We start from the raw sequence: 15131 nt of genomic DNA on the forward strand, positions 1-15131 counted from the left end.
TTTAGGTTCTGGAGGACCCAAGAGTGCAGCGTTTAGACAAATACAAATGCAAAAATCTTCTCAATATCCTTCAAAATGTACAAGTAGATATTGTAGAGTGAAGAAAAGTGAAGTGTGAAAAAAATATATTGCTTGTTTTTACACTATAATTTTTTAGTACAACAAAACTTCAAAAACCTTCACCCTCTCGTTCACTATACGCTGGGGGTCAGTTGCCCCATCCCCCCGCCAAAAAAAAAAAAAAAAATCATACGTGGTTTATCTAATTCGATATGATGATTTTTTTTCCTGAGCTTGCGGGGCTCTGCCCCCTGGACCCTACCAAGAGCCCAAAAGCATACCCATGGTTGCTCATCTGACCGTTATTAAATGCCTAAAACCCCTGAGCTTTCGGGGCTTCGCCCCACCCCACCAGGGCCATAAGGCGGGCCTCTGGATGCTCATCTGACCTTAATGAAATGCCTAAAACCCCTGCGCCTCATGAGCTTCGCCCCTGCCCCCACCCCAATTTACGCTCCAATTGCTTTGCTCTACCTGATCGTAAATACTTTGCCCCCCCCCCCTACTTTGAAAAACAGTCCGGAGGGCCTGCATGTAACATGTAAGAATAGTGGTGATGCGGATTTTTTTTTCTGCCCCTCAAACGTTTTTCGTCATTACGCCACTGCTCCTTCGTCTCTCGCATTTCGCCCCCCCCCCCCGGTCATAAACAGAAATCGCTGCCCATGATATAAGCCAATCATCAGTAAAACTAATAGTACAGAGTGGTTTAGATTTATTAAAGAAAAATCTAGTCCTAATATATCAGACCAAAAAAGCAGGCGTGAAAGTAGGGTCATTGTTCAATGAATTCTTTTTCTAAAGATAAGACCCATGAAAAAAGGATTTCATGAAAAGGGGTCTCATGTATAATTGTTATATTCTGAAAAAAAAGGAAATCATCTTCCCAGCTAGAGCAGTACTTTTTATTCTTCATTCATTTTATTGTAACCGCATTCTTGGATTCCGATACTTGGGCGGAAAGGGTGGAAGGCAATATCACAAAATTGTATTGCAAGTCACGCAGTATGCAACCAAATCTAAAACTGAAGTATCTTATTGTGCCACTTGCTCCCGCCCCACCCCCTTCTCTCTCTCTCTCTCTCTCTCTCTCTCTCTCTCTCTCTCTCTCTCTCTCTCTCTCTCCCCTCTCCCCCCCCTCTCTCTCTCTCTCTCTCTATATATATATATATCTCTCTCTCTCTCTCTCACTCCCTCCATACCCCACCTCTCTCTTTCTCTCACTCCCTCCCTCTCTCCTCCTTTGATATCGTCTTAGAAAGGATGAAATCTGGAAAGAAACAAGATATTTATTGTACAAAAAATGAAGCTATATATTTTGCAATTCATGTAGACCTAGGCCTGTATGATATTTACAAGTGTACACCTTGATATGAAGCAAAAGTCATTCGATCAGACTTTGGATGTAGTAATAATATATACACATATTATACATAATGCTGAAAATCAAATGAGAGAAAAAAAGTGTTTAATGTGTTAAATGTTTACTGCACAGCCTTAATGGCCGGAGAAGAGGGTTGCGATAAGTGTACTACTATACTACTACTACTACTACTACTACTTACTCTACTTCTATTACTACTACTGCTAGTCTACTTCTACTACTAGAACTACACTATACTCATACTATCAATACAAAATTCATTCAGCTATAAATACGCCTATACTACATGTTACGACAAACACCCCACCCCCCCCCCCCCCCCACCGGTTCTCATAGTCCTGCGTGATCCACCTCTACTTTGGACGTGAGGATCCATTGTCAAGAATGAGAAGCAAATTTCAACCGACATTACTTTCTAAACCATATGATTTCGGGTTCCCATCGGGCGCTCGACTTGCTCTCTCACAGCATATAGGCACTGCTGGGGGAAGTAATACATTTACGACATGAAAGACCAATCATGATCAGGATTTCGGGTTCTGATTTGTTTTTCTTCAGAAATATGCAAAGTTTGACCAAGAAAGGAAGGGACAGAAATGCAAATGTAAGTATATCCCAACCAACTACATTCAGAGACTCTCCTTATAAAATCAAACCACATGTAGTAATTGATAATAATTTAGGGTATTAAACAAAATAAGCTTCAAAGAATCTGAAAGCACCTGACAAAAATATTCCAAAGTTGTACTTATGCTGATGGGAGTCATGTGTTATCAATTATCTATTAAGCAATCGAAATGATCTTCGAAAAAGTGTTCCCCTCTCCGCTCGTCAATTTGATGTGTATCTCGATCGATTTCCATATATTTCTTTCCGTACAAGATGAAGTGCTTTCCTGCATAAAATAAGGATAGGAGTATTAAGAATAATTAGATAATGAATACGTAAAAGCAAAGATTAATTTGCGTAATGTAATATGAGAATATGTTTTAGTATAAAATGAAGGAGCATTATTTTTAAGAGGATGGATAATGAGAAGAGGGATAGAGACAAAGAGGAAGGAATAAAGATGACGAAGACGATAATATTGTTGATGATATTAAATATTGCTGATGGAGATGAAGAGATATAAATTGAAAAATAATTAAATCATAAACTAAACAAATTTGATAAAGACTTCGAATAATAAACAGATTAACGATCGTATGCACGATCCATACAAAGTTTAACAAAATGATTGCCGATGAGGGGGGACGAAGCAACAATCTTCTTTAATTTAATTTGACTTGATTCATTTAATTCGAATTGATTTTTTTTTTCTTCTGTGAAAATCCAACTTCCGAAGATGGGTCAATTAGAGTGTTTATAAGAAACCTTACCATTTAAAGTTACCGCAGCTGACGGGCGATGTTGCATCAGTCCACGAAACTCATGATGGCTTCGCCTTGGGTAGCCGATGTCCAAATCGCCCCTCTCGTCATCATACCTCCACACCCATCGGTTCGTGAAGAGGTACGATTTCTTGCGACTGTCGTCGTGGAAGGCGGCGTCGACGACGACCCCGAAAGGTATCCCGAGCTCGGTTACTCGCATTCGATGGAAGTCGGAGGTTTTCTGTGATTGTGAGTGGTTTCTGATGATGAAGACATCGATGTCTGATAAAAAGGACAGGCAAATAATATTTGAGTGACAATGTGTGTTTTCTTTGTCAACAAGCGTTTGTGCTATAAAGCTGATGATATTTGCGTCAAAGAATATGAATCTGTCGTAAAAACAAAAAGTGATTTTGAAAGTGTTTTAAAACAAAACATTTGACCTTTTAACATTTAACATACTAATGCTTGTATGCATCAACATCCCTTCGGGATTTCATCCGACATAATGAAATAAGTCAAATTCACTCCTTTGTTGAAAAAATAAAAGTACGAGTCTACGAGAGGCAATAAAGGATTAAATACCGTTTTAGCATCTATATTTTTCCACATTTTTCCGTCTGAGATATAAAAATTGTTGTTTTCATCGAAGAAAAATCCACCATCATTTCATTTCACCCAATTTAGGACAATAAAGGCATTACCAATGTCGCAATGTCATACCGGGCGTTTACCATGTTAACTAACATCTGAATTACAAAAACAAATCATTGCTAATATCCACGAAGGATTACGGATAAGATCCATTCTTCTTTTAAATTTTCTAGGGTTGGTAGTGTTAATAGAAATAATTTTCTGTTTTTTATATTTGCTTAAATTATTATGCTGAAGCCGAGGACGGGAACCTACATGTAAAAATAGTCCACTCATCCACTGCTTCACGATAGAAAGCAGCCGTCACCTTCTGTCCGTCGAGGCCAAAGTAAGATTGTACAGTCTCCTTCTCAGATGACAAAGTTTGTCCACTCGATACATTGACACGCCAGAGATGTTGTCCCTGGGAGAGGAATAAAGCAAAGATTATACAGATTGGTTCAAGAATAACATTTGATGCCACTATGTTTATGATCGTTGTGGCTTTGACTCACCTATTAATGAAATGAAAATGAAAAACTGTTGTAAACAATGTGATATATAATGTCATCACGGTAGAGTAAAATATCGAAGACTGAATGACATTTCGCTACAATATGAACTAAATACTAAGAAGATGAAATCGGTTAAAAAGAACTCTATCTTTTCCTACATGATCCTACAATTTTGTTATAATTTGTATTGTTTTATTGTTGTTATTGTTGCTGTTGTTGTTGTTGTTGATATAGATGATGATGTTGTTGATGATGTTTTTCCTCTAAACAATGACAAAAGGCATTAGAGGGTAAATATTTGAGTTGTCCTCAAGAGCACATGATTTCTCACCTGGAAAAGGAAGAGCGTTGGACCCAATGCTGCAACAGCTGTGAAAGTTCTCCCGCAAAGATCTTTGGAGATGAAACCAAGTTGTTTTCGGGACACTGGAACATTCGTCAGGTCTCCAGAAGCACCTGTAATGGATTGGACTTTCACACCTTCATTTTTGGTTTTTGAGAGATCAGTTGTTGAATTTAAAGTTGAAAGATACTTTGCAGACGTTGCTTCAGTCGAGACCCCAAGGGTTGACACGTCGTTAACCCTGTTTGTTGGTGTGACTTGTTGTACAGTGGTTCTGGAGGTGGCTGCTTCCAGCAAGGTCTCTATTGGCCGTTTAGTTTCAGTAATCGTAGCTCCCACTGTCGAATTTGATTTAGTGTTTTCTGTCCTTTGTAGTTCTGGAACAAATGTTGTTGGTCGGTGCGAGATTGATGAATCGGGCGACACCGTACTATATTCCTCACTTGACGTAGACAGGTGATTGTTAGTACTGAGAGCATGTGTTGGTATGATCATTTCAGACGCTTCCGTTCTAGTCATGACCATGTCTTTTGTCAAGGACGCCGAATCGGTTCCACTGGAACTCCTTGTTACAGAAGATGATAATACTGGTAGTTGAGTTGTTGAGATGATTTCCATCTCATCACCGTCTGTACCAGAAGATTCTACTATCCTCTCTACATGTATTCCATTCTGCGCCGATATTTCTACACCTTCCTTCAAATCAACATAGCTTGTATTCGTTATCAACGATCTTAGCTGATTGGAAAACTCCCCGTCAGTACTCTTCGCTGCGTAGTTCACTTGCTTGCCTCGATCAAGAATTTCTCGTTCGAGTTGTTCTACCCAATGTGGGCCCTCCGTTGAGGGTGTCGTTACAACATTATCTAGACCAATTCCTTCTGTTTCTCCTGAAACTTCGTCAAGGTTTTGAGTAGACGGTATTTCTTGGCTGGCGGTTTCGACATCAAGCGTCGTCGTCGGAAAAGGTGTTGTTGTGACGTCACGATATGATGTGGTTATGCCTTTGGTGATGTCATTATATGAACTTGGTATGTCCGTTGTGATGTCATCAAGTGTTGTTCTGTCGGTGGTCATGCCAACCTCAGTGTTGTCAGTTGTCATAGCATCTGTTGTCTCCCATCCACCATCTGTAAAATGGAACGAAATTATTAATTTGTCAGTCAGTGTATATTATAGCTTACGTCAAGTTACAAAAAGTAAAATTATTTAAAGAAAAAAAAAGTGTCTTCCAACGTTGCAGGAAGATTTCTATTTTTCAAAGAGTTACAAGAAGTCCCCTTTGCCGAGTAGCATGTAACGGAGTTAATTTTTATTTGATAAGCTACAGGGACAAGCACAGGGGGCGTCACAATCACAGCATTACGAAAAGAAAAGTAAGAAGTGAGGAATTGGATGGAAGAGGTGAAAGGACGAGAAAGAAAATTGTAATACCCCACACCTCACATCAGTCGAGGACTTGGGTAATTCGCATTTTATCTACCAATGCCCACCCATTGATGTCTGTAAATTGGTGATGATGTCGTGGTATAGTGATTTCTTCACTTAAGTCTCAATCAACGGGTCGACGTTTTGAATCCCAGCCCGGCACCAATGTCTTTTGGCAAGACATTAATCATTTTTTCTCACTCTCCATCCAGGTGTCAATGGGTACCTGGCAATTGTTGGGGTAATAATAATTGCAGGGCCCTATGGAAGAAAAGCATTGATGCTAATGAGACCTTCCTGATGGGTAAACAAATTGTATTATGGCCGGACCCACCTACGCAACCGTTGACAATATTGTGTTTGTCATGCTTGTTTGTTACATCGTCCACAAACATTCAACAATTTATGTTGTTTCCTACCTGAGCTAGTCTCTTCACAAACGAAATCAGGATCCTCAGCCTCTGTGAAAGAAAGGAAACAACTCTGGTTTAGATAGGTCTGGACAATAGCCCTTAGAGTCTTTAATGACACCAGCTAAGCCTAAAGCCATTGGGAGCGTACGGGAGTGAAGAGGAAAAAAGGGTTCTCAACTTTAAAATTATATGAAAAAGAGATTTACACCAATCAGCACCCAAGGGCTATGTATTTACCAGGGTTGGATCCAGGATTGTGTTAAAGGGGCGGCGCAACTTTGGGAAAAATGTATTAAGAGGTAATATTTCTACACAAGCTTTACCACTAAGTTTTTTTTAATGGGGGGGGGGGGGTGGGCGGGGGGGGGTACCGGCCGGCCGTGCCTAACCTACCATAGTAATATAGTATTTGAAATTATGAAAATGAAAAAAATTAAGGCCTATTTAGTTGATAAAGTTTACAGAGAAAAGTTATATCTCTTACCACAAACACCACACATGAGTGGACAATATCGAGGTATGTAGGGAGCGAATGGGCAGAAGTAACGCGCCGGCCATCCGGGGCTTCTTCCACAATACTCATGGGTGTCCACACACGGCTCTGCATGAATAGAAACACAAATAAGAAATACGAATTAGCCTTTCATGTAAAAGTCATTGCTAATTTTTTAAAACGAGGTTCAGTAAAAGAAAGGAAGAAGTTCATGTCTCATAAACTAAATATGGCAATGCATTATGGGTCAATGCATGGTCACACAGAGGATTTTTTTCTGCTAGGGACCGGGGGAAAACGCAACGATTTATTGATAATTTATTGCATTTTCTTTGTGTTTTTTTTTATTTGTGGGGGCTGCCCCGTACCCTGGCCCTCGCTGCGTACAGTCATGATTCAGTGGCAAAGCAATGGCCTCGTAACTGTTAGGCCCCAGGATCAAAACCGTGTCGATCAGCTATATTAGTGCCCCTTTGTGAGACATTAATCCTCATTACTGTCAGTTATGACCCTTGTTAATGCTTTAGCAGTCACGCACAACAAACACTCGCAAATTAATATTCAATAACATCTGAGAATATATACTATTAGCTAGATCTATTAGGAATAAATCATTGTAAAAATCATTCCATGGGGTAAAAATAATATTCCACCATTATGACCAACAGTATATATATATACATGTATATGATACTTTTCTGAAATATTCTCCCTATTATTGCGAATTCGAAGTGCGAATGATTCATTTGGGAGAGAAATGGGAGTCAAGCAGATACATGAATATAAACGGTATGGCCTAATGATGTATACAGCTTTGGTCTCGAAAACTAGGAGGAGATGGATTTAGTTAAAGGTAAAGACCAGTATTGGAAACGCCCCAATTTCAAAAAATGAAATGGAAGCTCTCATTACCAATCATGTGAAAGAATATGTTTTGACTAATACATGATGATGAAAAATTTGCCGGGAAACCGCCTACTAATTCATATATTTGGTAAATTTGTTTCTCTCATGGGCTGTGAGAGATATAGGGTAGTCCCATATACATCTTTCTGTGTATAGTGCTTGTAACTTTACGAAGAACGGGCCAAATTTCTTATCATTTTGATGATTCCAGAACCTTGCAGATGCTAGATGCTAGATGATCAACCTTTTCTGATCGATTCCACAACATTTCTTTCACAATGCAATCGCATGGCCATAACTGGTCTTTACCTTTAAGATCATACTGATGAGAGCAACCAGTGGCATGAATGGCCTGCCATAGTTGAGTCCAATTTAAAGTCGATCTTAGTCTTTGTGAAACACTCCCCTGGATGTACTAAATCCGGTAAGTGATACCCAATCCAATAACATTGTGGGTCAAATAATTATGATCCTATAGTATTCTTGGAGATTATTGTACATGAATTTGAATCCTAAGTCTCGTTATTTCTTGTTGCATTTTTATATGACTTTTTTTTATTTTTAAGAACAGGGACTTTACTTTTAAACATCTTGACGATACTATTGACATTTGGAAATTTCACTCCCATGTTTTTTTTTCTACCCTTGTGTCATGTATACTTTCTTTGGTTCAACAGACGAGACATTATCGCTCTTAAGTAACATTAAAAAAGACATAATTTCGAGGGTAGCATTTTCATTATCATGTACAATCGTAATTGCTTGAAACATAATCGGGAGTTTATATCACGTGGTTTCTGGCAGTCTGTTGCTCCCCGTCAAGGAGTGGAAATCGCAGCAATTAGAGGGATTTCTCTAAATACTTCGTAACCATGGCAACGCGAGATCATTGCGTTGATGAGCAGAAGATTGTGTCTGCCCGCGGTTTATTTCATATCGTGTTACTGTCTGGGTCTGCGAATGAATTCAGAACTACGGACATGTATATTCCAAAAAGTATTGTTTAGCTTGAACTAAAAGCAATGAAAAAAGAATATTGAGAAAGGCAAAGAGTTTGGAAATGTGTTTGACAGTTTGATACGTTGGAATCACAATGAACATGATCTCAAAAAGTCTCAATGTACGTTCGTGAATGCCTATTTGATCAATCGCTTAGAAATAATATCTGACACGGTATTGTGTTCAATGTGTTATGTGCGTTACGTGATATAAGAATAAAATATGCATAAAGATGAATTCTTCTCTATTTGGAAATGAAAATAGTTTGACGTATAGTTTAAATGATAGTGAGTATGAGCATCGAATGCTATTGTGATATCCACAGTTTAGTGAGTTTTGTTCAGATTCAGTAAACCTCTGCCATTGGCGTATATAGTGAGTCTTATGTGAATATCAATTATCCAGTTTCTAAAAGAGTCGAATCAGCGAGCGACTAAGCGAGCAAGAAAATCGAGAGAGATTTTGGTTCATGTGTTCTTGTTGTTGTGACAGCCGCTCGAAGTGTATATAATTAAACAACATCGTATCAAAGTAAGTTTGCCATTGACGTATAATAGACAAGATATGAACAATCAGAAAGAGACTACGGAGATGGGGATAGGGAGACTGCAATCACTTTTACCCCTCTCCTGCCTCCTGCAGCTATATCCTTACCTCTAAACTATTTGCGCATAATTTCCATGACTCTTTTACAGGATGTCTTTACCTCCTAAATATATATAGTTCTACGTATTTTTGAACTACACAGCGCTCCCAAAGTTCACACTTTTTTAAATTTATCACATCACACATCACAAATTGCACATGCAGTTTCGTCTGATCATATAGCTGAATTCAGATGAACGGATTATTAGAGCTGTTTATTTTTTTGGATTCTTATTGCATTAAATACTGTACTGATATTGTATTTAAAAATATACCTACTTCCACATTCGTTTCCATGCCAGCCCTTTGGACACGAACAGGTGCATCTTTCACGGTCAAGTTTTCCACAGTTTTGACATTTAAGGTTGCAATCTGTGTGGAAACAAAACATCGTAAACATGTTAATGGTCAAACCCGACCCCTGATTCTATTCGATCCACTCTCGTATGTCCACACTTGAAATTAACTTTGTCATTTTCTCGCTATTACAAAGTTATAGATATGATTTTTCTTGCAACAATGACAATCTAACCTATTCCTTTTCTTTCTTATTACCATTTTCACAGCGTTCACTTTTCAACATGGTCAAAGACGAAAGAAAATTGATAACGGGTTATTAGTGAAATGAAGAGAGTTAGGGTCTAGGGACATCATAAACACAATTTTTTTTAAATAGATTTTACAAATACAAAAGCAGAACAAATGAAGAGCGAGATATCAGAAATTAAATATTTATCAACATGAAAAGACTTTAATCTTGAAAAGTCTTTTAAATAAATGATTTATGATGCATTTCTAACTTACCGCAGGGGTCTGTATGCTCCGAACATGGACCTAAAAAATTAGAAATGAAAAAATGTTGTCATTACTAATGTAACTCCTTGGACATTAATGTGCTTCATGCATGAAGGCTAATGTTTAGAAATGCCTTTGCATGAAATTTCGTCTCAGTCGTTCTGTGCCATTTATTAAAATCGATGAAACTTGTCATTTTCTATCTTTCTTGTTATCAATTTCAATACTGGAATAATACCAAGAAGCTCATTAAATGAATATCCTCATGCTCCCGTAACACAGGAAATGCATACACAGCGATCCCCAGCAATGGCGGAAGCATTTATATGGGGCGCCCCATATAAGAAAGAAAAGAAAAAACCGTGATAATCATGGACCCTAATGAATACTAATTAAAGCATCAAAGTACAGTTCGTAGAACAGTGGGTTATCAAATGGGACAATTAAGGAAATTCTCAATCCATTGCTTAAGAATAAAGAATAAGAATAAATCATCCGAGGGGTTTACTATTAAACATTTCTAATGTACTTACGACATTTGTTTTTATAGCACTGCCCATTTCCAGAGGAACACCTTGAACAGCTTGGTCCAGCTATGTATGGCTGCCTTCCTCGTATGTTACCCCTAAAGATAACCAATACACCCAAAAATAAGAATTACAAATTTTGGATCAATTAAAATCACACAAAAATATACAAATATATAAAGTAAATACATATTAGAGTTGTTACATTCACCAAGTCTACTAGTACTACAGTTCAAATGTTTTGTTTTACGTCTGTATTGTACTTTTAATGTGGCGATAATTCCACACCTTGATAAAATATGATATGAATTTTGAAAAGTATAGGCCTATTTATAATCAATAGAGCACTCAGTGATCACACACCCTCTCCCCCCCCCTCTCTCTCTCTTAATTTTTTGTTGGCCTTCGCTTTCCGCTATGCATTGTTTAAATATGTACATGTATGTATGAACATTTTACTTATGACGTCAGCTCAATATTATGATGACCCCTTTTTTGTGTGTAACATTTTAAGTGACCATAAATGTTAAAAATACATGTTGTGTGTGCTGATGTATCTGGAAAATAAATAAACATCAAATCAAATCACATCGCTACCCCCCCCCCCCCCTCAAGAAGAAGTAACTAATATTATATAAATCAAACGAAATTGTGATGAACTGATAACGAACCACGATATCAATACATCATTATTATACGTAACTCCGCTCAATGAATAAACAACGTTAGTTTGGCTTATATAAGCGGTTTTAAAAATCGGTAACAGGATTATTATCTATTTGACATTTCCTAGGCTAAGGTTCCTTCCGGAGGAGTTTTATCTAGGGGTTCTTCCCCGGTTAGGAGGTCCCAAGAGTTTCATAAGCTGATTCAATGTAAACATTTAGACACGTTGTAAAAAGGTCATGAGCAAAGGTAATTATTTAATTGAAATCAGTTCCGATGAATTTGCAAGATATTTTTAACGAAGAGGGTGAATCTTGTAATTCGTGTATCGCTTCTTGTAAGCGTATATAGGTCTACTTTCGTTTTGGACTGGTTCTAGGATTTTGTGCCTTCTAACTTCAACAATATTTATTTTAATGCCTTCTCGCTAAAGAATAAAATGTCTTTTGGGGTCGAAGATTTTGAAGGGGTACAGTTTTAGGTATGTGTTCATAAGATACGCTAGCAGGGTTTCAAAAGAAACGGGTCGGAAGTGCCTCTGCTATTAAAATATGCCAGTGGGCTGAATTTGCTTGCTCGAATGTTAACTTTACAGTTTCTGAATTTATAAGAGTGAGCGAAGCTTTGCAATTATTTCCTGCTTAGTAACGACCACTCACTATAATACGGAACTATATAGCGATAACTCATATGTGGTTCTTTTTTATTTTCTTGAATGTAAAGAAGGTCCCACCTTACCCGGATAGGTAGTTACAGACGACAATCCATCGGTCAAATGTGATGTTCTCATTCTGCCTGCAGAAAGCTCGCCCACATCCAACCGCCTTAGTTGTTGCCCATATGATCTTGAAAACATAATAATTAAAAACAAAATATTGGTACATAAATATATATATCAACAACAACAAAAACATCGAAACCAATTCCTGGGGAGAACCCAGTCTAAATACTAAGTTTGTTAAAAGGATCTCCTCATTGGCTGTTGTTTTAAGAAGCAAGCAGACAAACGAAAGTCAGTTTGATTGTAGGAATGAATACGGATTTGTATATGTATCTATTATCTCCTAGTCAAATAACGAGTTGTACATAATAATTATATCTTTCTTCTATAGCGTTCATTTTACAATATAGCGCAATTTACAATGTACAATAATTACTGAAAGCTGTATAAGCGCTTTGGTAAGTGTGTAGCGCTTTGTTGCTGATATATTAATAACGACGAGGAGATATAGCTATGAATCACATTTGATTGATTATCAAAGACGAAGTTGTTGAATTAATTGTAGATTTACACCCGATTCAAAAGTTAATCATCACCTGTGTATAGTGGCCACACATTCGGCCCTCTTCGCAGGAATTCGTCTCGTAGTCGTAAAATCGATCCTCGTTGGTCCAAGCTCGGGAAGAGCTGGTGGTCTCGGGTAGCGCCCATTTGGATCGGCCGTAACCAGCCCAAATGTTCTGGCCGAATCGAGAGATGGTCGAGTTCTCAGGCTTACCATGTTGCAGGGTACACTTGACAGCCCAACCGTCTGCAGCGGCTGCCAGCTCTTCGTCCCAATACTAACAAGTGAATAAAAAGCAATTAATTATTTCAATTACATTAAACATCCAACATGCTAGAATTATCCAATAACAGGAAGCTTACTGATTATCATTTGTGATAACATTAATTTTGAGAATAGACTACTTCCTTTCTATTCCCATTCTATATAGAACAAAAACTAGGTGAAAAGTTATTCTCATTTTATCAAGTATCATTTCACCTCCAACACCTCCTGTTTAAAGCTCCACTGCACTACTTATAGCTACTTGTGCCCTCTGTATAGCAAACAATGCCTAATCGGTGCCTGTTGGTCCCCCGTGATCCCCTTTTTCTTATGTTAATTGAGAACTGATTTGATGAGATAACCACCTGTCAGTGACCTTACAGGGAGGTATAATCCCCTCTGGCCAAACTATTACAGACGGGCTTTAAATTCGTCATAATAGTTAAGAACAGAGCAATCTAAGTCCCAAGAACCATCCCGCTATACATCAACGTAGTAACCATGGTAACGGAATGTTTGAATAACTGCACACATTCTAAAATATAATCGTTTATCTTATCATGCCATCCCTTTTGAATATATTAAGAAACTGTACAGTGAGAGATGAAAGGAGTACATGCCTGACATGCACAGCAGGTGCCCTCTCTTAAACCAAATCTTAAATTCCTTAAATACACAAGGATTTGTTTGTTATTCAGCTTGTTAGAGATTTATCAGAACTGCATGTGCCCCCCTCCCCCGTCTTAACAAAAAACCTGGATCCGTCCCTGTCATAGACACATACTGCATCACACCATCTCTTTCCACCCCACTCCCCGAAAACATCTCGAGCTCACCAAATATTCCATATCGGCTGCTGTTGGAGAGACGTTACCCCTCTCCTGGTTGTGGACGTCAACGATCGCCATCAACTCAGCGACGGTGTACGGCACAGACAATCCGACATTGTCGCTGACAACAGGCATCGACATCGTCATCAACCGTGGTCGAAAACTCACGACGCCGATGAGGAAGACGAGAAGTCGAATCACGAAATCAATAAATAAATCCATACTTGACAGCTTGGTCGTTCATGTATCTATTCGCTCGTCTTCACCTGCTTGCGTTTGCTTCGGATATGCTCCAATTAAGTACAACGGATAACTTAACAGGAAAGAAGGCACCCATGCAGTTAAACTCGCAAACAGATTTGAAATGATCGGAGCAACTCATCAGTTCATCTCGGTTGTCAACAAGCAACTCTCTGGGAAACTGTTCTATTTTTCACCCCCAAAACGTGGACCCGAATTATCCCGCGCATCCTGAATCAATCGAAAAGCTGGCAGCCAAAATATGGATATATATTCCACCATCCCAACATAAATTGATCTCAATCAGCACCCTGCATAAACCCTGTAAATTCACACCAACCAACGACCTCAATCTGGTTTAAAAGTAGGGCTTCAATCCACGCTCGATCAGATTTTGTTTACGAAAGGGAGAGCGAACGAGATGCAAAAAACGGTGCCAGGTGGATCAGAGATGGCAAACAAATTGATCCCGAATGTCAGAGAGTTGAGATCACGGAACGCCCAGCGACAAGGCTAGAAGTTAAGAAGTTGTTGATGTTGATTGCAAGCCTGGGCTCCCTTGCAGAGATATATGACGGTAGAAAGGTTGAAATAAAAAATGGGACGTTTCCAGTAGCTATAAAGTGGAAGGATTTGAGGGTCAGAGTACGATCAAAGGTTGAGAAGGCGTATCCAGGGAAAGGGGGCTAAGCTAAGCGTCCGTTTCAAAGGCAAGAGGCATTGGTAACCACGATGGGGTGGAAGCCCCCGATAAATGCGCACCCCTGTACCCCCTCCCTTAACTAATTATCCTGGTGACGGACTAATTCCCCTAGAAAGGGATAACTGTTAACCATGATTGACGTGTAGCAGTAGCAGTTTCGGTGACATTTTGTACGTGCTTTTAAGAACAACATGAAAGTCTCGATCAAAATTTCTAATAATTTTTATCTTTTCCAACAATATTATTGTCGGTATTTTGCTGGATAAAAAGTGTTTTCGATACAAGTCTCATTAAAAAAATGCAAAAAATTAAAACTATAAATCCTCCTTACTTATTCAGCCAGTTGATCTTTATATTTCCGTTTTGTCTGTATCGTAATTTTATCTTCACGTTTATGTAAATATCGAAATTTTCTACAACGCCCCCCCCCCATGGCCCTTTCAGCTCACACGCCCCTGAAACACCGCCCCTCGTTCGCATCAGAATCAATTTACGAGGCGCTAGCTGGGGTGCATGGGGTAAATCCAATCGGTACGTAGGATTATATTGATGGTAATGATAACCGACTGTTAATTCTTGAGTGAATTTGTTTTGAACGATTTTCGGTCGATTTAAGTAAATCCTACAT

The 15131-nt window shown here is 38.7% G+C and overlaps 1 protein-coding gene across 1 annotated transcript; it reads right to left on the reverse strand.

Moving 5' to 3' along the window:
- Positions 1–1635: 1635 nt before the first annotated feature.
- LOC105437887 lies at positions 1636–14776 on the reverse strand. Its single transcript, XM_011665019.2, has 12 exons — positions 13567–14776; positions 12498–12743; positions 11919–12025; positions 10521–10612; positions 9997–10026; positions 9472–9564; positions 6634–6750; positions 6156–6197; positions 4297–5438; positions 3727–3874; positions 2824–3099; positions 1636–2339 (listed from the first exon to the last, which is right to left on the reverse strand). The coding sequence occupies exons 1-12, from the start codon at positions 13780–13782 to the stop codon at positions 2218–2220; spliced, it is 2631 nt and encodes an 876-aa protein (XP_011663321.2). The 5' UTR covers positions 13783–14776; the 3' UTR covers positions 1636–2217.
- Positions 14777–15131: the final 355 nt, after the last annotated feature.

This window comes from Strongylocentrotus purpuratus, unplaced genomic scaffold (genome assembly GCF_000002235.5).
Source record: "Strongylocentrotus purpuratus isolate Spur 01 unplaced genomic scaffold, Spur_5.0 spur5_scaffold_14, whole genome shotgun sequence".
NCBI lineage: Eukaryota > Metazoa > Echinodermata > Echinoidea > Camarodonta > Strongylocentrotidae > Strongylocentrotus > Strongylocentrotus purpuratus.

What these genes read in the sequence shown, in the direction of transcription:
- LOC105437887 (XM_011665019.2), bottom strand. Translation starts at nt 13,782, where the DNA reads ATGGATTTATTTATTGATTTCGTGATTCGACTTCTCGTCTTCCTCATC. An exon ending in GGAGCATACAGACCCCTGCG is followed by an intron (nt 9,565 to 9,996) that starts GTAAGTTAGAAA and finishes GTTTCCACACAG; the next exon opens with ATTGCAACCTTAAATGTCAA. An exon ending in GCATGGAAACGAATGTGGAA is followed by an intron (nt 6,751 to 9,471) that starts GTAGGTATATTT and finishes CTATTCATGCAG; the next exon opens with AGCCGTGTGTGGACACCCAT.